The sequence below is a fragment of the Lutjanus erythropterus genome, chromosome 2, assembly GCF_056507025.1.
Source record: "Lutjanus erythropterus isolate fLutEry1 chromosome 2, fLutEry1.hap2, whole genome shotgun sequence".
Taxonomy (NCBI): domain Eukaryota; kingdom Metazoa; phylum Chordata; class Actinopteri; order Lutjaniformes; family Lutjanidae; genus Lutjanus; species Lutjanus erythropterus.
The window spans coordinates 37,941,051-37,963,239 of NC_139318.1; the positions used below are offsets into that span (position 1 = coordinate 37,941,051).

Below are 22,189 nucleotides of genomic sequence, written 5' to 3' on the forward strand. Positions count from 1 at the left end.
TCCTGCTAGGCGGTTATATTTTTCCAGGATGGTGAAGGCATGTCCCTCCCTACTCTGCCATCCTGAGAAAGTACGGCTGCTGAGTCTGCTTATGTCTTGCATCTATCATCTTTCTCTGCTTCCATCACAATTTGTTAATTTCAAAACTAGGTTCGTATTAATGTCAGTGCAAAAGCACCCAAACTGTATTGATAATTTCTAACGTGTAAACATGTCTGACATGGATTCAACCATGCTGCTTGTGTGAAAGGACACATTTGGACAATATCCTGACCTGATTCTCAGGACATAGTGGAAACACTGAGAAGCATCCAGCCTGGCTCTGTCCAAAAGAACAAAATCTGCCCATCAGCACCTCTTAAGCTCGCTAATTAACACATTAAATTTTGTTGGTATAATCTGTATAAAAGCTGACCTCTAAAAACAACAAAACTGACCTCAGGCATTTACTGCCAAGAAACAGTCCATCACATAACCTCCCTGTTAACTGTATTTTGTTGGTTTTACACTCCTGGTTTTGAACGGTGTAATGAAACGCAATATACCATTTTAATTATTGAGCTTAAGGGGTGCTGGTAGGCAGGTTTGTTACATTTGGACTGGCTAGCTGCTTCCCCTGTTTCCAGTCTTTGTGCAAAAGCTAACTGGCTGCTGGCTTCAGCTCTATATTTAACAGACACAAAAGTGGAATTAATCCTCTCATCTAACTCTCAGCAAAAAAATAAGTAAGCGTGTTTCCCAAAATGACAAACTATTCCCTTAAAATAATCCTCCTACTGTACTTCACTCCTCTGTGCTCTTGGCTACTGTACAAAAAACCTGAATTTAGCTTTTAGGAAATATAACCAACCTTTTGGCAGATGCATCAGAGATTCAGACAGAGAAGCTCACTGCCACAAAAATAACTCCCACCTAATTTTTTTTCACACTTGTCTGCCATCCCACAGTACACGTGTTTGAACCAAAATAAATAGAGCGGATGCCATTCAGGAAGAATTGCCCTTCTCTTTCTCTCCCTTCACCTCTCGCAAAACTAATCTTCTCTTCCAGGCTCACACTTACTGTACATGTGGCTGTACAAGGCTACTCTCTGCGATTGCTCATAAACAACGCCATTGAGCGGAGTGACAGGGCAGTGATTGGTGGAATGATAAGCACACTCACAGGGACACTGTGTGCTGATACAGCAATGCTGTCGGGGTGAGCGATAACCTTCACACAGCGGTCAATGTCAGTGGCGAAACGAAAGGTCTCCTCTGCCCTCTGACACCGATCCTTCCTCGAGCACCTGTGGAGAAAAAGAGGGCCTCATAATTAAAAATATATAAAGAAGCGCGGCAAGTTTAATGATCAATTATGGCCGGAAAACTCAGATTTTTAGCTTGTGGTTCTATATGTAGGTCATTTGGTCCACCACCTTAATCTAGACTGAAATATCTCAACAACTCTTGAATATGTTACTGTGAAATTTGGTAGAGACGTTCATGGTGCCAAGAGGATGGATCCTACTGACTGACTGGTGATCCTGTGCCTTTCCCTTTGATGCCACCATGAAGTGCACACACAGACTGTATAAATCATGGATGTAGCCTCCATCTTGTCACCCACAGGTGGGACCATGGGTGGAGCTGAGGTGGCCGAATGAAACGGCTACCTAGCAACTAGCCACATATGACAGGAGCTGCATGTCACTCAAAATGGCCGTGCCATCAATTGTGTATAATTTTAAGTGTTAATGTAATATAAACGGGTGAGTTATATATAAATTCAGCCCCCTACAGTTGTCATGAACTGGGAAATTTGCTAAAGAGAGCAAAACACTTTTTTTGTAGCAGGCTGTAAACATGTTTATTTCTGCTGTCAGGTTTGGCATTTTAACATGTGGGTCTGTGGGGATTGACTCGCTTTTGGAGCCAGCCTCAAGTGGCAATCAATTTTTGGCTTCACTTTTCAGCTCCGGAGGTTGCCGCTTGGGTTCATGTTTGCAGTTTTGAGTGGATTATCTCAACAACTGTTACATGAATTGCCATTAAATTTGACTTTTCAACTACTGCCGTCAGCAAGTCAAAATTTTCAGTTTGTTCAAAACTTTGATCTGTGACTAAATACTCAGTTGTACATTGTATATAGTTTGAATTAAAAAAGTGTTTGCATGCTAATGCTAAACCAAGACAGTGAACATGCACATTAAAAGTGCAGGTATGCTGACATTAGCATTTTACAAAAAGCACATCTGTGCTTAAATACAGCCAGAAGCATGTCTGCAGACAGTCTGGTTAAATAACCAGCATACACCAGTGCTGAGAACCAGCACTTCTGATTTATGTCCACTTGAGGACCGTTACTTTGAGTACCGCCTCCTCATAGTGAGTCTTTCTTTTCCCCCTCACCCATATTCTGCGAAGACCCACACCTATCCGGACCATGACTGACTCTGACTCTGACTTTTTTTTCTAATGTTAACCATCTCACTCATATTGATCAATCCTAACCAACCAAACCAACAAAGGCACTTCATACTGGCCAATCAGAGGCATAGTAGGCCAAGAGGGGTGGTGAAATCAAGCGGAATGAATCAAAGTTGAGTTGCCATTGGTAGTCATTTATAACTGCTCATTGAAGCATGTCATGTAGACATATCTAAGATATGAATTTAAGCGGTTTAATGCATGTTTTAAACATGACATAATATAGGATTGTGCATGTTTGATTTGCTTTTTTGGTCAACTTTTCATCCCCTGCACCTGCTGTCAGACAGACACGGTCGGTCAGATCATTCCCTCTACATTTCTACTGTGCTTTTCTGCAGAGGAAATTAGACTGAGTGAAACAGTAGAATAAGCTTCAAATCCGAGATCCCAACAGGCAATTAAAAGTAAGAAGTGAAAGGGTCGGCAGCATTGTTTGACCTTAGAATAATCTTGTAAGAGAGAAATGCAAAGGAAAAGTACATTTAAAGTTATGACAGGGGATGGAAAGGATTTTAAAAACTTTTAGCAATTTGTCCAGTTTTAGAAATGAGGATTTGTTGTTGTAATGTGGTTGTATTGATACTGATTTCTTTGAGTTTCTGCAGGGTCTGATAATACCAGGCAGTCTGTGTTTAAACATAAACAATGCCTTTAAAAAGAACAAGGGGCTTCTCAGCTGTAGAATGAAACTGTAAAGGCAAACTCAGAGAGAGTATTTTGGCTGTACACCATCATCTCTTTCTTTTAAATGTGTAATGTGCACAGCGAGGGGGGAGATAGTACTTAATACACTCTCAGATGCAGTTGAGGGGGTGGCACCTCCTGAGAGAGCTCAAAGAGCACAGAGGCCTCTGCTGTAATTACAACACAATATAAAGGCGGAATGGAAACGCGGTGACAGCTGTTGCTGGCTCGGCTCCTTGAGGCGGACCGCAGCCACCGGAGTATAGACAGTCACCTTCTGACCGCTCATAAGCTGAAGTGGCTCCGAAAAAAAGAGGATGCCTTTCATCTCTCATCTCTTTTATTCGCTGTGTTTTGTCTGATGGAGCCATTTGTTCCCTTTTCCTTCAGGCTTTGTGCATGTTCAGCTACCCCCCCTCCCAAACACACACATACACACACACACACACACTCACACACACACACACACACACACACACTCTCTCTCTCTCTGTCAGATAGGTGCTTTGGTGCACCGTGCCAGGGGTGGGAAAGTGAGAGCCTGAAAGAGGTCTGCATGGCACTCTGTGAGAGTCATTCAGAGGCTGTACTCTTAGAAATAAGGGTTCCCAAAGGGTTCTTCCTGAGACGGCTGAGGTTTTACCCAGAACCATTTGCTTCTGAAGAACCTTTTTTGATTAAAGGTTTTGTCAAGGGCTCTTTTTAAAACGAAGAGTTCCTTTAAGAACCGTTTTCATCCGAAGATCCCTTTTTGGAAGAAAGAGCTCTTCAAGGATTGCTGAAATCCTGCGTTGGTTCAAGATAAACCCTTGGAATATAAAAAGGTTCTCAGGTGGATTCTAGTTAGAATCCTTAGGATATAAACAAAGTTCTTGGCAGAATGCCCTTGCTGGGTTCTTGATGAAACCCTTGGAATATAAAAATGTTCTCAGTAGACCTCCTGAGTGAATTCTAGTTATAAAACCCTTGGAATATAAAAGGGTTCTCAGCAGAACTCCCTGAGTGTGTTCTAGATGAAACCCTTGGAATATAAAAGGGTTCTCAGTCAAACAGTCTGGGGGTTCTTGTTAGTACCCAGAAAGTGGAAAGATTCTGGATAGAACATCCAGAGAGGATTAAATTCTCTATAGAACTTCTCAGCTCTGGGTGAAACCTTTCCCAGATGGTCCTTTATATTGGGTTCTAGGCAGAACTATCTGAAAGGTTTCCTATCAGGAGCCAAAAAGCATTCTCCTATGAGGACAAGCTAAAGTACCCTTTATGGTTCTAGTTAGCACCCTTATTTCTAAGAGTGCCCAGTCTGGGTTTAATAGAGAGAAAAATAAAGTAGCTCGTTCTGCAGTGTGAGGGATCATGATTCACTTTGGGTTACTTGAGGGAACAGCAGCCTATCCATTCACTGATAAGTGTGAGGCATTAATTTAAATAAACAGCGTAATGGGACTTCCAGACAAAGTCAGCACTCGGGAAAAAAGGAGAAACAACCGTTTAATGAGGTAATTTAGATTAAAACCAAACATTATTTTTTCCTCTCACTTCATTTGATAACACTGAGAGCTGCAATTTAAATACTTCTGATCATCATCGAGATATTGTTAGCCGAAATGCAGACGTCATATGATGAGGCAGGGGTAAATCCCCGGCTGAGGTCAGCTTCAAACACAGCAGCTGGGACAGAAACACAGGGTTTTAATCTCCTGAATCCCCTTTGCTCCATATCGAGGTATTATGCAAGCTAACCTGGGGGTCAGATAATTAAGATGGAGGAGATAAGCTCGCTCTGTCAGGTCCAAAATGTTCCAGGGGTATGCAGAGGTGCAGTTTGTGCACCCACTGCGACTCGCAGGCTAATCCCCCCCCCCCTGCGCTCCACCAAATCGCCCCCCAACGCCTGACGGACAATAAAATCTTGTGGACATGCAGTCTCTGCTGTCCCTAAATAGTGCTATTTAAGAGGGATCACACTGTCCAACACAAACCACTTCCTGGTTTTCTGTTTGTTCCACCAGCTGTTGATGATGGTGAACTCCAGGGAGCACAATCAGGCCGCTATATTAAACTGCACAAATCATATGACCACATGCTCAGCTTTATTTATAGCTTTTCTACGAGCTGTTTGGTAAACAGTAATGTCGTGGTTTTAATCCCTCGGCTGTGATGTGTGAGTGTGTGTGAGAGGGAAAATAAAGGAAGCAGACTCACATGTTATACAGGACACACCAGCCACAGTGTGGGTCACCAGAGCTCAGACACTCGGCACATGTACCGTACTGCTCACAGGCCTCCACAGGGACCTGAGCCACCTAAAACCAGAGGAATGACAGGGAGGTTAAAATGTGGAGCAGCATACACGCTTTGAGAAAAGATACACAGGTGAATTATTTAAAAACAGACAGTGCAAAAAGGTTTTCAAGAGGAGAATAAAAACTGCACTACTCTCTCTTTGAATATCATATCAACAACACATTTTGGCCTTTTGGCATCTGTAAATAATGGATTAGAGTTCAGTGGCAGCCATCTTGAGCTTCCATCACACTCAAGGTGGCAAAATGTAAGAGAACACAAGGACAACTTAGGTTCTTTTGTTGTGTATATTGTTCCATATCATACGATCTTCATCAGCTACGACAGCATGCGTGTGTCTGACATGTGGTCCTGGAGACACCTACTGTAAGGGAAACTACAGGTGTTCATGTGTCTGTGGACAGATGCTGACAACGTAATAACGTTACAATTGTAAAATATGCAATAAAAAAAACTGTACAGGTGTGTAGTTAAGAGCAAAACTAAGCCTGGCTTCGAAGATGGGTATGGTCCCGTTAAAGAATTCCTGTCTACTCTAAGACAATGGGCAAAATTTCATCTTGTGAATCTGTCATCATGGCAAAATGTGGTCCTGGAGAATACTGTGGCAGTTTTGGAGTATAGTGTGAGAGGTGTTTATATTGTCTGTGGACAGATGTTGTCAACACGGTGGTGTCACAACCATGCAAGCTGCAGTCTTGAAATTTTACAGGTGTATAGTTGAGATCAAAATGAAGGTGGAGTTCGAAGATGGGTTTGATCTGGCTGATGAGTACTTATGTCATAATCTATGACTACTGAGTGCTCATGGGTACAGCTGGTGTGATTCAACTGCAAGATGGTCTCTGGTTAAGATGATTCTGGGGGCGTTTTTGTCTTAAGTGTGAGGTACAGACAGGGAACACAGGTAAAGAGAGAGAGTGACAATCAACAAAGATCTGGTCAGTGTCTCAGGTCAGCAGGTCACTCTACACAGTATCCATACAAGAATATATAATGAATAGACCTGTTTAATGTATCTGAATCCAGATTTGCATTTACAGCATGAGGCTTTTTGCAGCTCCCTGACTTTAACAAGGCAGTCAGTTGTAAAGTGGTAATTTAATTAACTCTCATGCCACACTCAAGCAATCACTGTATTTACTCACCCCCAGGTCTGTAGCTCATTTTATGTATAAATCTTCAAGTATAAATCAGGTGAGATTGAATTCCACACTTTGTTTCTAAAGCAGCACTAGTTTTATCAATAAAAAGAGGCTCAAAACTTCTTAATTGGCATCTGTTTTGTGAGTCGATAAGCAATTTCTGTCAATTTTTACGCAAAACTGTCAAAGATTTTCTGATTCCAGCTATTCAAATGAGAGTGTTTTGCCGATGTTCTCTGTTTTATATCAATCTCAGCTGAAAATCTTTGGCTCTGTTTTTGCATTCAAAACAGGCATTTCAACGTGCCACCTAGGGCATTTTAATAACAATTTTAATATTCTAGTATTTTATACACTTTGAAGCAAATAAACAAGAATAATCTGCAGATTAATCGATAATGGAAATAATAGTTGCCGCACTATGTGGTATTTATTTTTCTGCTGGTGGAAGAGTGTATGCTTCATCAGTCTCTCTAGTCAATAATATAGGTTCCTCTGAGCCCAACGTTATTGTGTTGATAAACTGAATTATATTCACATTCTGCACTCAGTCTGCCACCATAAAAACTGTAATAAATATCCATTATATCCTGCTACTATATATATATATATATGTCTGTATAATATATTTAATCCAAAAAAATACAACAATAATCCAAGGAGAACTAGATTAAAAATGTGAACTCTGTTTGACCTGTGCACATTTAAATGCTACTACTGTGCAAAGGACCTCTGACTTTTCAGTTTTCTTGTTTTTATATAAATGTCATTCCTCTGATTAAAGATTCTCAGTGTGACAAAAGTTAAAAATGGCTGCCGTCAAGTGGAAATAAGGTCAACAAAGACATGCAACCAAAACATTCTGATGAAATAGTAAGCAGTTTTGATGAGGAGAAACTGAAGCCCATTTCATCATGTCGTCTATTTTGCAATATATGAAGCCTCATCACAGCACACACTGTAGAATATCCCAGAGGAAAACAACCCTTTTTTTTTTAACAACTTCTTGCTGCTGGCACAAATTTGCAACAGGCAGCATTACGGTTCTGCCCACAGTTCAGATTTCTTTTAGAAGTTTTCTTTATAACATTTGATAAAGGATGTACTACTGCATTACTAAAGCATGACGATTTGTGGACTCCTGCAATAGTAATCACACTGTGAGCGCACAGTAAAGGTTTGTGCCGCTGTGTCTCACACAGGAGCTCACACACAAAAGCCAGACAGCCACACGCACTCTACTACCGCTGCCACTTCCACGTCTGTGAATGTCTGGCAAAGCATAAGCTCTCCATTAGCTGCTGTGAGAGTCACTGCTGTCGCACCGCCAGCACCAACCCTGCATACAAAACCAGGTTGGAGCTGCAGCGTGAGGCCAGTTATTTTATACTTTGTTATTATTCGAGGTCTGGACGTATGATGCAAGCAATTTCCTGATGTAAGCAATCACAAATGAAGAGTGGATTATGGATTAGAGTGTCTCCGGTGCTCTTGATAGCATAAGTGGGTGCTCTCTCAGGTCTGTGTTGGCAAAATGGATTATCTGCTGCTCCCTATGAAATAACTTTCTCTCCTTTTTCCAGCAGTTCAGAGCCCATTCGGTGCATTCCATTAGCAAAATGATTTTGTAGTGCAGGAGGGGGTGGTGGGGGCTCTAAGTCCGTATCTGACGCAGTGGGAGTAATCCATGAATTGTTGTGGACGCGAGCTCGTCTGGACTAACAAAGTTGGTCTGCGGCTGTTAGGCAGCGTGACCTTTACAAGGGGAGAGCTATGGATCTTCTGCTTTCTGCTGCCCACCTAAGAATCAAATGTGAAGCTCTCTCTGCACATCTGTTGATTTGTTTAGTGGAACTGGCCTGAGCGAGGCTGCACTGTGTTGAATCCAAATAAGATCAAAAGACATGTCCTTAAGATGAGTGTTAACAAGGTCTAAAAAGCACAGAGGCGCCGCATGTGAATTAGCATCAGCAACAGTATGTTTTGCCATTTTGCCCTCTGATACGAAAGGAGCCCCACTGGGAACCTAAAAAAAACCTGCCTTAGATACTTTGTTGGATATACCGTAATTTAACAGTAATCATGACAATTAACATCAACTAACTAACTAACAAAGTCACAGATGTAGAAGATTTTGTGGAGAGGTTGGTCATGAGCCAAACGAGAATCTGATTAATTGCAAACATGACGATGTATGCACACGCATGGTTGCAGCTATTTGTGCTTGTTTTATTGTTTATTCAATATTTTTGTTTTTATAAGGACCATTTACTACAAGCTTCGTAACACTGCCGGCTTATCATCACCAGCACAACAGAATGCAGCAAGTTGGTGCACCATAGTGCTGAAGCTGTTGGTGACCATGGGTTTGATCCTGGCCTCCACCCCTTCTCTCCACCTCTGTCCTGTCATATTTTCAGCTGCAACAATGCAGCAAGTCAGAAGACGTTCACTAGTCCAGACTTTGCTTTGACAACAGGCGAGCATAACTTCAAACTGTTTATTATCAGAATAAACAGAAAAAGATTATTAGAATCGAGCGTTGGTGGATTGAGAAACCAATAATTACAGTGAGTATCCGCCAATCTGCCTGACTTTTTTCAAGTGAGGTTTTTTTTGTATGCTGTTTAACTGTCATGGCAGAAACTTGTTTATCTTACTGATAATAAACCTCAAGAACATTTTTAATGACAGAAATGCTGAATGTAGCTACAGAAGAACTGTAGTGGAACAGAGTCGGGTGACGTCAGGACGCTCTACTGAATTTTAATACAGTGCAGCAGGTCTTCTTTTTATTATGTCCAGCCCGGTGACAGTCAGTCACCATATATATCTGTAATGAGACATGAGAACTGATCTAGATATTTCATGGTAAACTTTGTTTGGAAGACACCGTTTGTCATTGAGAGATTTCACAGTCTAAAGCGTATGTGTGCACCTCTTTCATCGTTCTACAATTGTGGATGGCTGAATTAAGCCTTCATCTTCAGTTTATGTTCAATGTTCTGTAGATGCCTCATAAATCATTCATGACCAGACACAGTATGTAGTATTTTTCTCATCAAGCTTTTTGTTTGTCTTGTCGTCTCAGAGATAATTTCTTCACAAAAAAACTGATCATTCAGAGCAAACACAGAAAACACATGAAAACCCTCCACGTCCCTGAGAGCTGAAATCTCAGTCTGGCTGCTTTTTGAGATGCTTTTCAGCATTATATCATGGCAGAGACGGGTGATCACGTCCACTTTTCCAGCTTTGGGAATTACAAAATCTTTATCTTTTCACAACATCTGGTATGCCCTAACACTAATGCTCGAACTTATCATCCCAGCAGTTCGCTATCACTTTAACACTTTCATCCGGATTTACTGGAAGTTTGTGGATGTTGGCAGATGAGCATACAGGCAGGCTTTTAGACCGCTGCACGACTGTCATCCTATATCCTCTGTCTGGAAAATCCAGCTGTCACGTGACCGTTAGTCTCATATGATGCTGAGGTTATCAGGTCACATCTAGGATTTTATTACTTTATTACACAGCAGGAATTATATGAAATTTATAGAAAGAAAGAAAGAATTAGAGGGATTTATTTCAAATAGTTATATCTCCAGTAAGGCTGAACAATTAATTGAAATTCTACGGCCTCTTGCAATTTTCAAATTGCCACAGGCGTAATATTTGTTAAAGGCAAAATTTGTGTCAAAATACGTTTTAAATTAAATGTTTTTCCGTTGCAGAGATGATCCTCACATCATATTCTACAGACACTCTTCATTTTAATGTTTTTCAGTAAAAATGAGAATAATGATCTAAAGGTTATCATTCCTTCTAATATCAACAATCATGGTAAAATTTAGAATTTAAGTCAATAATAATATCCAGTTCATTATTTCTGTTTTTATTTTTTACTGCACAACATTAGAAAAACTAACACGTACTTGTCTAAAATTTAAATAATATCTCAATTTTTGACATTGAAACCACTGAAACTCCTAAAAGAAAGAAAATCAGACTGAAGTTCAAATGCGATATGAATAATTTCAAATGTCTTGGTTAATAAAACATCCTCCATGTGTGCGTCGCTTTCAGCTGTGGATGGATTTACACTGAAGACACTTGGAAAGCCTGGTGCGTCAGTTTCAGCCTGGGTCTGTGTGAGAGGTGACATTGTGATGAGACGAGTTGGAAGTGAGTCCACGTGTGAATAAAACGGGTCACTGTCCGGGTGTGTTGATGACGTGGCACGGTGTGTAGCTGCTTCATACTCTTACCTGCTTGCCTGTACATTGCTTTTATTTGTTTACTGCTTACATTATAAAGTAAAAGTGTGCGTCCTGCTCATAGTTCAGTTATAAAATTGAACTATTAATATTCAGTTGCTCCTGCATTGCTCTGTATTCAATGCTGCAGCTAAAACACCACAGTGTATTGTTCCAACTGACAAAATTTCAAGTTGATCCGGGGTCTTTTTGGCTGAAGACTCTAGTCATCAACTTTTAGGGGGCAGCCATGATGTAGTATTGATATTAGACCAAAAATAGTCATCGTTACAGATGAGTCCTCCTCCTGCACGCTCTACCCAGGCACCACCTCTCGCCTAAACTAAATGGAGTATTAATGGACCGGATTCTCCGGACACTTGCCAGAGTTCATATGTGGAAATGGCTATTAAAACTGCAAATATGCAACATTTTGGAAATTACTTCTTCAGTTTTAGACCTGCAAGCATAATACTGACTGTCTTATCCAGCAGTTACCTGTATCAGTCTTCTCAAAGCCACATGCTGTACAGCAGAGATTCCCAACCAGGGGCTGTTGCTGAGGGGTTTGGAAACAAGCGGCATCAGTTTGGAAACAACAGACCTGCAGCATTTACTAGCCTCTATTGTACATTTTCTGTCAGACAGACAAGTTACTGCTAACCCTTTCCTCTGCTCTGCACACCACACACACATTACACACTGCCCTATTCCTTAAAAGAGCTACACTTACAACACTATGCTTAAATAAGGTCCAGTAAAACGTCATTATCTGGGCAGTTGTGGTAAACCACTATCCTGCAGAAACTTTTTCAACGCAGTTAGAAAAAATCCATACCGTCACAGCCCTGGTCTAAACATCGACAATTCCATTATCAGCAGGGGCAAGAGCGCTTGGCCTTCCATGCAGTCATTTTTTTGAGGGCACGAAGGCCAAATGCAGGGCAGCAAGGCCATCAATTTAAACAATGATCTTAAGTCTGTGGAGAACTAAGGTTGATTTTATTTGAAATAGGCCTAAATATATATTTAAAAAAAAGTAACAAAATAATTTATTATTACTTACTAATGACCAACTCCTGAGTCAGAAGTTCATACACGCCTATCCCCGGACTGATCGGAGTCACTGGACTGGGTGTCAGGGGGACTAACATTACATTTGTTGATATTAATGTTACAAACAGCAGGCTGTAATACTCTTTAGGCTCATAACACTTCTTAGGCCACTGGGTCAACACTAAGTCAAAACAGCAATATACAAGCAATATTTAACATTATACGTTTATCTACTTGTCTTATTTGTTTGTAAATTTATCAAGCTGTAGTCAGTTAAACACACTGCTGATTATTTGTGCAGTGTTTCACTTGATGATGCCCAATAAGAATTCACTGCATTGACAGGAACAAGGCAGAGGAGAAAATGGCAAAATCATCTGGGGCTGTGAGGGTGGAGCATCAAGGCCACTGTGGCCGCAGGACATATAATTTTTTTAGGGGCAAAAGGCTAAACTGAGGGGGCATGTCAGCTAACACCTCCATGAAATTCCTGCCTTGGCTGTATGACAACAATATCTACTTTTATATAATATAAAAAATCCAATCAAGTGAGCACATTTGAAACATGACAGCTGGTGTACTTGAGCTCATCTGATAGGACTGTGAAGGAACATCAGATAAAAAAGAAAACTGCTGTACAGTAAACTCACACGCAGGTTAGAGAGGGAAGACAGATAGACGGAGGTGGATGGGTGGGATTTCAAGCAATGATTTTACATTTCACAGAGTGGCACTTTGAGAGATTGCCCTGGAAAAACCCTGCAGCAGTTTCCCCCCCCTTCTGTAAGGTTTAAAGTCTTAGCCTTCATCGCGTAGACAGACGAGTGACATTCAGTGAGGTTATTGTGTGTTTGGATACTGAGCGTTTCTATTCTTAGAAATGATCAAACTAAAGGCACACAGTGAGGGAAAAGATTAACTGCTGTGAAGATTTTTTTTTTTATTTTTTCATGTCAGTAATGGTTCCCAAATGATGTTGTGGTGTGGACTCCGACACACACAAACACATACATCCACACACACGCACACACCGATTCCCTCTTTTCTCTCCTCACTCTTCATCATCATGCTAACCCTGCGTGTTTCACTCGGCAGGAGACAGAGAGGCTCATTGTTATTCCACAAGGGTCGGCTGATCTCAGCCAAATCTGTCTGTGCCTCGCTCCTCATTCCACATCATTCCTGTATTGTTTGGCTCCCAGGAATCAGAAAATCTCTCATCTCTGGGATCTACTGGAAATGTGGGAAATCTGTGAGCGAAGCCCTCTCCCCGGGGGATTCCTCACCCGAGCTGCGGGAAAAGTCTGAAGGGGAAAGCTGAGCAAAGATGGAGATGGAGACAGAAAGAGGAAGGCTTTACTCTGCTCCGAGCTCCTGAGGGCTACAAAGCCAAAGCTGTTCTAATATTGAGAGAAAACGCCCGGCCAAGCTGGGTTTGGTTTTCTGCTCGGTTATTATGTGTCACTGGAGGCGCACTGAAAACAGTGGCTGGCGATCTCCTTGAAGGAAGCATGTGTCTCTCCTTGAACGACCAGAGCTCATCAATAAGTGATGTCCTGTCTCTTCCAGTCTATCACACAGAAAGAAGAGCTGCCTTGATTTGTTTCAGAAGACAGTGCCCAACACAATACTGTCTCTATTCTCCCTCGCTCTTCACATGACACCCCTTGTTTTCTTAAACTTGAAGCGTTTATAGGTTTTCTGACTGTTTCTCGAGCTTCCACAAAAGAGTTTTGCAGAAATAACTGACACAACTGCAATTGTCCCAGTGCCCTTTTTGCCTCTCCGTCCTCTGACTCTGGCTCAATACATTCCAGCAGACAGAAGACAACTGAGAGCAGTGATAGGGGGCTTTTTTTTTTTTGGCCGCACTGACACCTAATCCCATTTCACAGTGCCATGCAGCTGCGCCAAAATAATCACTTGATGGGAGTTGAAAGTGATTACCACTGTTCACTCTTATCTCCAATGAGTGCAGAGAATATCGTCCAACAACAACAACAACTGCTCGCTTCTGTGATGCCGGGCCAAGTGAGGAGCAGACGAGGGGGGATAGAGGCACATAGAAAAAAAAAAAGCAGCAGCTAATGGTGTTCAATGGGATATGTGTGTGTCATGTACAAAAGATGCATGCACTGTAAGTCGATTCGCATGGGTAAGTAATTAGAACAGTGGTCCATCCCCTTAAACACAGCCTGCATATTTAACAATCCTCTCTACTGTAGGCATGCAGCTTGTGAGTGTTTGGGAGTTGCCACATTGAATTTTGGGGATAAGTCATAATCATCTGGTAGGATTCCAAACAAATGACATTAATTTATCATTTAACATGAATTAATGTTGTTAGTTTGAAACTGTTTTACTGCTAATTCCCAAAGTGTGCACAATAATAAGTCCAACTGCAATGTCTTTTTGCATTATGCTGATAAACTGGTTCCAATTAAAATCATCAGAAAATAGGAATTACTTATGGACTTTACCTAAATACACATGTAAATACTGTAGTTTATGTTTGTTTTGATGGTTTTCATTGGCTCAAAGGGAAAAATATTCCTAAACTGTTCCTTTTCATGTCAAGTTTCAGACTTTTGACCACAAGTTTCAGACTTTTGACCACAAGTTTCATGAAACACGGACACCATCTCAAGACAATAGATGCACATTAGACCACTGACTCCCAATTTGAATGATTTTGTCTTAATGAATCTCCTCTGATTGTTTATTTAAAGTATTTTCAGGTTTGAACATAATTAAGTCTTCATAGTCAATTAATGATCAAACTAGGATAACTATAAATTTCAATCAACCAAAATGGCCAACTTTAAAACATTTAAACATTCAGTCGAACTTCATTTTACAGTTCTCTAATGAGACAACAAGTCACACTTAATATCAAAATAGATGAAAACTAGAAATAATATGTTATTTATTAGACAGCATTTGACCCTTATTATACTTTATTAGAGGGTAACCTGGGGCACATTACAGCAGAACTGTACTTCAAACTAAACTGTGTTGTTTCCCACTGTTGGACCCTTATTGTACTGTAAACCAAAGTGATATCACATATCTGCTTCTTCTCCATTTACAAATAACATGTGAACCAGATCTACCCAGTAAAGGCCAAACATATAGAGGTAGAGGAATATTTTAACTGTGGGTGACTGCGCAGATTTACTGTTATACTGCAGGCAGATAAAGTGATTTGAAGACGGCATCATTCTTGTCAAATCTGCCAATTATATGGGACCAGACTAAGAAGGTGTGTGTCAAGTAGCAGATATGTGATTTCACTTTACATTATAGTACATCTCTGCCATGTGTGCCTAATTACCTCTAATAAAATCTAATAAGGGTCTAATAACATGTTATATTTAGTTTTTGTCTAATTTGATACAAAGTACAGCTTGTGATGTCTTATTAGTGACTCATTAGATGTTTCATGTCTAATTAGGATGTAGCTGTGTTTGATTATTGTCTCATAAAGAACATGTCATTTCTAGTTTTTGTCTAATTTAATACAAAGTACAGCGTGTTACATCTTATTAGTGTACCGTCAAATAACTCTCTGGACCCTATTGCGCTCCAAAGCGCCTGTTCTGTATTTTACTGTAGCGCCCGATTTTTCTGTGGTTAAATAGTGGGACCTCTGGCTCTCACGGCACTGTTGTCTTGGGGGAAGTGGAGTCTGGGACAACTGACCATGCCGTGACTTTTCCACACATCAGTACAGCAGTTTTCTCCTATAAAGTGCCAAAACATTATCTACAACACACTCCAGGAAAATGACAGACATTGTGAGTTTCTTTGTTTGAAATCACATCACATAATCTGTCTCAGTAAACAGCGAGGCCAACGTGGCTGTCGCTGCCCAAGATGGAGGTTATTTTACTGGGTGAGGTGTGACAAAGAGTCAGGAGGGACGACTCAACGGGTCAGGACTTTTCCACATATAAATTCACTGATTTTTTTTTTTTTTTTCATACAAGTTGCTAAAACACTACCCACTGCCACATTACTGTTGTTTGTTCTTATAGCAGAGCTATGGGGTGAAATATGGGACATTTCTCTTTTATTTTGACATCCCAGCATTATCCAGTGAAGGATCGGTTGTTGTCAGACTCTGAATGGTGGCCCAGAAAGCAAACAGAGAGAAGTGTTCTGGATTATATTTGTTATAAAATTGACCTGAAGTTATTTTCTCTTCTTTTAGGCAGACTGAGAGCTAGTGGTTGTTTTTTTCTGATGTTTTTGAAATATTTTATAACTTGGTCTAAAAAGCTACAAATGCCACATATTTGGTACCAATTAAAGAGGAAATTGTGTTTTTTACATGAAAACAACTTGTGCCTGTCAATTACTTTCTCTTTTTGAGATAGAGGGATTTGTTCAGGTTGGAAAATTCACATTAAAGTGAGGATTCTCAGTAATCTACTGCAGCTTCCTAGACTTCTGCTGGGGACTAAACGGAATAATTTTGACCAAATATTCTATTCCTCCTTTTGCCGGTGACCCCCTACATCCCACTCAAGGATCACTGTTGGTCCCCAGACCCCCAGTTTGAAAACCCCTACACTGTCTCACTCAAGGACGTGTCAGCACGACGAACGTTCGCTGTCATGGGGGCTTGAACTCGCGGGCCTCCAGCTGAAGGACGGTCTCGCTGCTCGCTACATCGCCCCGCCACTTGGCGTTTCTCCTGACAGCAGCAGCAGAATGAGGGCGTTTCCTCACCTGATTGTCAGACATGACATAGAGAGAGTTCCTGTCCAGGGAGAAGACCATGTCCCGGAGGATGGGGCTGCTATCCTTCATCACGGTCACTGTCTCGTACAACACGCCTCCCTCCAGAGGACCGTCCACTCTGATCTGCAGAGACACAGACAAATACAGAGACAAAGAGACAGTGAACGCCTCGCTGCAGGACACACTGATTAAATTGTTGCTGTACATTTGTAGAGTAACATGTGTTGTTTACTCTGTACCCATTTTTATGTTTAATGTGTTTTAGTTTGCATCTGTATGCAAGCTCTCACTGTCACTCAATAACACCGGTGTTATGAGAAAATATTCTTTAAATGTCAGCTTTATAGTTTTTTTTTTTTTTTTGCATGAAATGGTTATACAGCTTAAGTCACTGCTTTTTGGCTTGGGAGGGACTGGAGCAATATCTAATATTTCTGGTAATTTCTGCACACTGTGAGGCAAAATCCATCAAAAGTGTATTTACATTAGTTAAACCATCAACCAGTCATCAGCTAATCAACCAGACTCATCAGCTGTACATCATCAGCTCTTCATCATCTCAGTTTGAGGTGTTGGTTTTATAATGGTGGTCTGTTAGGAAACTGCTTTTTGGACCATGAGTGGCCACTGGGCCAAACTGGAACCAAGTCTGAGCAGCAAATCTGTATCCAGGTTTCAAAATTTCCAAATTTGCCATGTGTACATGTTGTATCTTGCAGGCTTGCCAGAAATGGTTATCAACTAGATTTTGCCACCGTGAACAGCTGTTTCTTCTCTGTGTATTCATAGGCTCCATTAGCTCCAGTTTAAAGATTAATAGCATAAACTACAATGTTTTATCTTTTATTTCTACATATCTCTATACACACATGCATGCATGTTTGTAAATAAGGGAGTTTTGGAGTCAATGGAAACATCTTTGAAGGCTAAGCTAAAATAAACTGTTCCTGCTTCCATTATTTGTGCTGAGCTAACATTTGACTAAAGACATAAAGCTATCTTTGAAGGATACAAGGTGATTTCATTTATTTTATCATTTGCAGCAAGGTTGTAAAAAAGACATTTTGTTATACTTCACACTTTGTTTGATTGATCTTAATTGAATGTAGAGATAAATTGAAATATAGAACAAACTCATTTACAAGGTGGAGTGGTGGGGATGAATTGAGCAGACTCACAGCCTGCGGGAAGAAACAGAGATTAGGGAGATTAAATTAATGTTGATCTTCTTGTCTAACTCTTGGGACAGCAAATAAAGTTACATGGTGGCTTTCACTTGACAACTGCAAGGATTTACTAATGTGTTAGCTTTAATTATGTCTCTGTATTAGTATGAGCTCTGATGTGTGACTACACTTTACCCAAAAAGTAGTTAAGCATTATTTCCCCCCTTTTTTGCACCACCACCACCCTCCTTGCTTGTGGTAGTGAGCAGCAGCTCTGAATATCTCTTCATTATTCATTCATGCCACTGAGAAAAGGTGAATCTTTAGAGGAGGACTGAGGAAAGAAAGATGGATCTGCTGCTGCTCGATCAGTAGTCCGATTGGCTGGTGCGACTCTGACCTAAATCCACCCCTGAGGTTAAACCCATGACGCAGCCGAGTTTTGAAACGTGTTCAGTGAGCGCAGCCTTAATTTGACTTTGGAATGACTTTCCGGCGGTGATCTTTTGGGGCTCATTAAATGCAGGCATGGAGAACAGATGCCCAGTGGTGAAGTGTTTTCGATTCTCTTCTCCCACCTCTGCCTACAAACAAGATGTGCTGTGTTTCAGTGAAGCAAACAAATAAGCAGGTCTGTCTTCGTAATAAGTGGCTTACTGATGTCTTAGCTGTTTATTGGCAGCCTTGTGAGGGTGTGAAACTGTTTATAAAGATGTAAAGTGGTGAGTAAGTAGAAAAACCCTTTATTATCGCTGATAAACTACCTGTTAGGGGTACTCACTAAATAATTAAAGTCTTTTAAGTTTTCATTTACTCACCCTTAAGACAAACCTCCCTATTTGTAGCATATTGCATAACCATTTCCCACAATCTAGACAGCGCTGCTTCAATTTTTCTCCTCACAAAAATACTTTTATTTGCACTCATGAAAACTACCTTTCAGTGTTGGTGTGGGAATGACATGAATTGCATCATATAGTAATGATAATCTGACACCTGAAATATAAGTCAGAAATGTGAAATGATAGAAAAAGGCTGAATATCATGATATCTAGAGGGGAAAAAATGCTAATTAGCCGTGGAAACCCAGGTTGAAGCCCTATTTAAATTCCAGAGAGATTGGATCATTAACCATGTGATGCAATTACAGTAAAGCTGAATTAATTTCTCAATCATAATAATTGAAATAAATGCAAGATAATGAGGAATTGGAGCAGAGAATTGTGTAAGTGTTGCGAAACGTCTGCAGTGTGATTATGCCAGTCTTCCCTGCATGCATCCTGACGCGTGGACTTAGGCGACCTCACCACCCAAATCAAATTTGACTGCAGAAGATTTTGAATCTGTGCCAGGTCTCGCTCGCGCACATGGTGGCGGAGCCTCGGCAGTCTCTCAATGGGGACAGTCAATCAATACAAACTGATTACATGATTGGATCCCCTGGGCACCAAAACTTCATCAATCAATCACGCCTCCACCTTCCAGGCAGCTGTGCCTCTCCAGCCGTCAGCTCCACCAGCCAAGAATTGTAGAAGGCAGGGAGGAAATAAGTGCAAACGTGTGTGTGTGTGTGTTTATGTGGGTGGGAGTGCACATACTGGGGGGTACTCGGAGTGTGGGATGTCGTCTTCCACATGCAAAAACACAAAAGTAACGAGCACAATGGTGACACGGGATTGTCTGTTGATTCCAGATCATAAGAGGACACAGTTTGTCTGTCACAGGTCATTACCTCAATGCTGCACACAATCCGATCCTTTAAATAGTTATTTCATGGACAGATTTATCTCAGAGCTAAGCTTCTTTCTCTCCTGCGCTCATTGTCTGGTTTCTTTCTCTTTCCCTGTCTTCTCCTGCTCCTACTCTTCCTCCCCCTCTTCCTTATCCAATTCCCCTCTCCCGTACCACAATCCCACACAGTAATGGAGCCAGTTTACATTATATTTTCCCACACTCGTCATTTCATAAATAGCACAGATAGAAACCAGAGCATGTAAGCATTTAAAAAACATCCAAACAATCATCCAGAGGACAGATACTGAGCCCTGTGTGTTTTAGCTGGGTATGATGAGGTTGAGTGAGGAGCCGGGGGTTCAGGGATGAGCTCAGAGAAACACTGACCCATCATGACTGATCTCCGGTGTTTGATTTCAGCGGCTTTAAAAGTGGCTTTATCATTTAAAACAGGGCTGACCAAGCAGGAGCCCTCTGGGAGAACAACAGGTCCTCAATCTCTCCTTAAGCCCCACAGCTCCATAATGAGAGTAAGGCGGGTTTAATTGGTTTTATAATGAGCCTGCTTGTAGCAAATGACACACAAAGTTGCACACACGCACATACTCACCTCACACAGGCATGCAAACAAAGACAAAGAAATAAACTGGCATACAAACACTTACACACAGCGCACTCACTTTTTTGTTCTCATTAGATTTGTAGTTGGTAAATCGTGTGCATGATGACTTGTTTGATCAGTACACTATCATAGATTGTTATGGCATATCAGGAACACACATCCAGTTTGCAGCGATCCATATTGTGCAAAATTAGGCCCCGTTTTCACACGTACTTTTAAATGTCAAGAGAAAATCCGGACTAAATTTAAAGCAGCAGTATGTTACTATTCTACCATGAAAATAACGGCTTCAGAATCATTTTGATGCCACACTGACATGTAATAAGGTGAATGATGCCTGTGTCATTCCCACCCAGCTCCCCTGCACTTGTTCTCACACTATGTAACTTTGATGGCTGGGTCACAATGAGTGCGAAATGCTTCGAGTCACGCAGAACTGTGTCACTGATTTTGATGAAATTGGATCATATTGTCAAAATGTTTTCTGGTTTGTCCTCTGGCTACTCTGCGTCATCTGTCTGTGATTCACAGCTGTCTGATGACAGTCAAGTACACTTCTGCTAAATGTAGCTGCTGTTAGCTAGTCAGCTTGCCATATTGCCCGGCTGAGGTACAAAGTAACTGTCCTCAGCAGCCTTTATATGGGGGGGGGGGGGGGGGGGGTCACACATGGAAAATAAGATGCATCTCACCAGAGACAGAGAGATGCTGTGTGCACATTTATGCACAAGGCACAGCAGCAACTTCATTTATTTAAATTTGTTTCATCTAGAGAGTTTAAAACTACAGTGTTTAGTTTTGCTCCTTAAATATCTCAAATATCTGCAGTGACATTACTGCATGTATGGAAATTAAACTGAAAGCAGCCTCTCTAATCATTAAAGAAAACACTCATAGATGCTCATACGTAATCATGACAAAAGCATGTGTACAGCATCCATATTTACAACAGTGGCGTATACATGAAATGTAGACTGAAACTGATGGTGGCAAATCACAAACCTAATGTTGCTTTAAACAATTTTGTGGCATGTAGCACGTAGAAGAAACTAGAGCAGCAACAAATCTCGCACATCGAGAGCAGCATCGAGAGTCGGTTTTTGGTTTGTTGGTTCTGGGCTGCTGTAAAAACATGGCAGTGCAACAAGTCGGCCTCATGGAAGAGAACCTCTGTAGATATAAGTGGCTCATTCTCTGCCAATGAAAGCACAATTCTTATTTTCCGGGTTGTTATCACTAATGGAATTATAATTATGATTATTATATTCAATTTCTGCCATATTATGCCAGTAACTCTCCCTTAAATATTACACACTGAACCTTTAATGTACTTTCATTCAAAATTAAGCCACTTATAAAAAAACCCTTGTTATTATTACTAGTATTTGGTGGCGTGTGTTTGTGACAATTTTGTTTTTTCGCTCATCTTTTTGTCTTAATTTTGGGCTGATATTGAACATTATTGTCTCATTGATACTGTGTGATTTTAATTGATGTATTTTTATTGATATTTTGTGTGTGGATCCCAGGAAGACTAGCAGCCAGCTGGTGGAAGCTGATGGGGATCCGAGTAAACTAATTAATCAATTTTTCAATCAAGATAAATAAACAAATAGTCACATATATCTTGGTATATCACAGTCAACATTACTCCAGTCCAGATGGTGGTGGTGCAGCTGAAGCTCTTTGGTAACTGCCAGAAACACCGAAAGAATGAATTTAGTTCCAAAAAAAAAACAATAGTGTTAGCTAACAACTACCTATGAATTAAAACACATAGATGACTCTCAGTCTGCTCCCTCGCCCACGCAGATCATTCAGTGATAAGACGGATCAAGGATGAGACAAACATAGAGTAGGCTTTGAAGTCTTTTTTTCTGTGTTCCTACCCAACAGGTGGAACGACAACTAATTTCATTTTCGTTTCAGTGTCATTCAGCTGCTGTTGACCCTGTGAGTAGACATTTCCACAGAACGCTTACATATTTGTACCTATATTGAA

General features: G+C 40.8%; 1 protein-coding gene and 1 long non-coding RNA gene across 2 annotated transcripts in view; one reads left to right on the forward strand and one right to left on the reverse strand.

The window, feature by feature from the left end:
• LOC146332080 (uncharacterized) overlaps positions 1-22,189 on the forward strand; it is a 156,832-nt gene that overhangs the window by 113,290 nt on the left and 21,353 nt on the right. The gene's annotated exons all lie outside the window — the stretch shown is intronic.
• LOC146332082 (plexin-A2-like) overlaps positions 1-22,189 on the reverse strand; it is a 127,192-nt gene that overhangs the window by 61,045 nt on the left and 43,958 nt on the right. The window contains exons 4-6 of the mRNA XM_084738945.1: positions 16,654-16,788; positions 5,358-5,458; positions 1,165-1,288 (exon numbers count right to left, since the gene is read on the reverse strand). Coding sequence (XP_084595071.1) covers positions 1,165-1,288; positions 5,358-5,458; positions 16,654-16,788 — 360 coding nt within the window. The remainder of the gene's footprint in view (positions 1-1,164; positions 1,289-5,357; positions 5,459-16,653; positions 16,789-22,189) is intronic.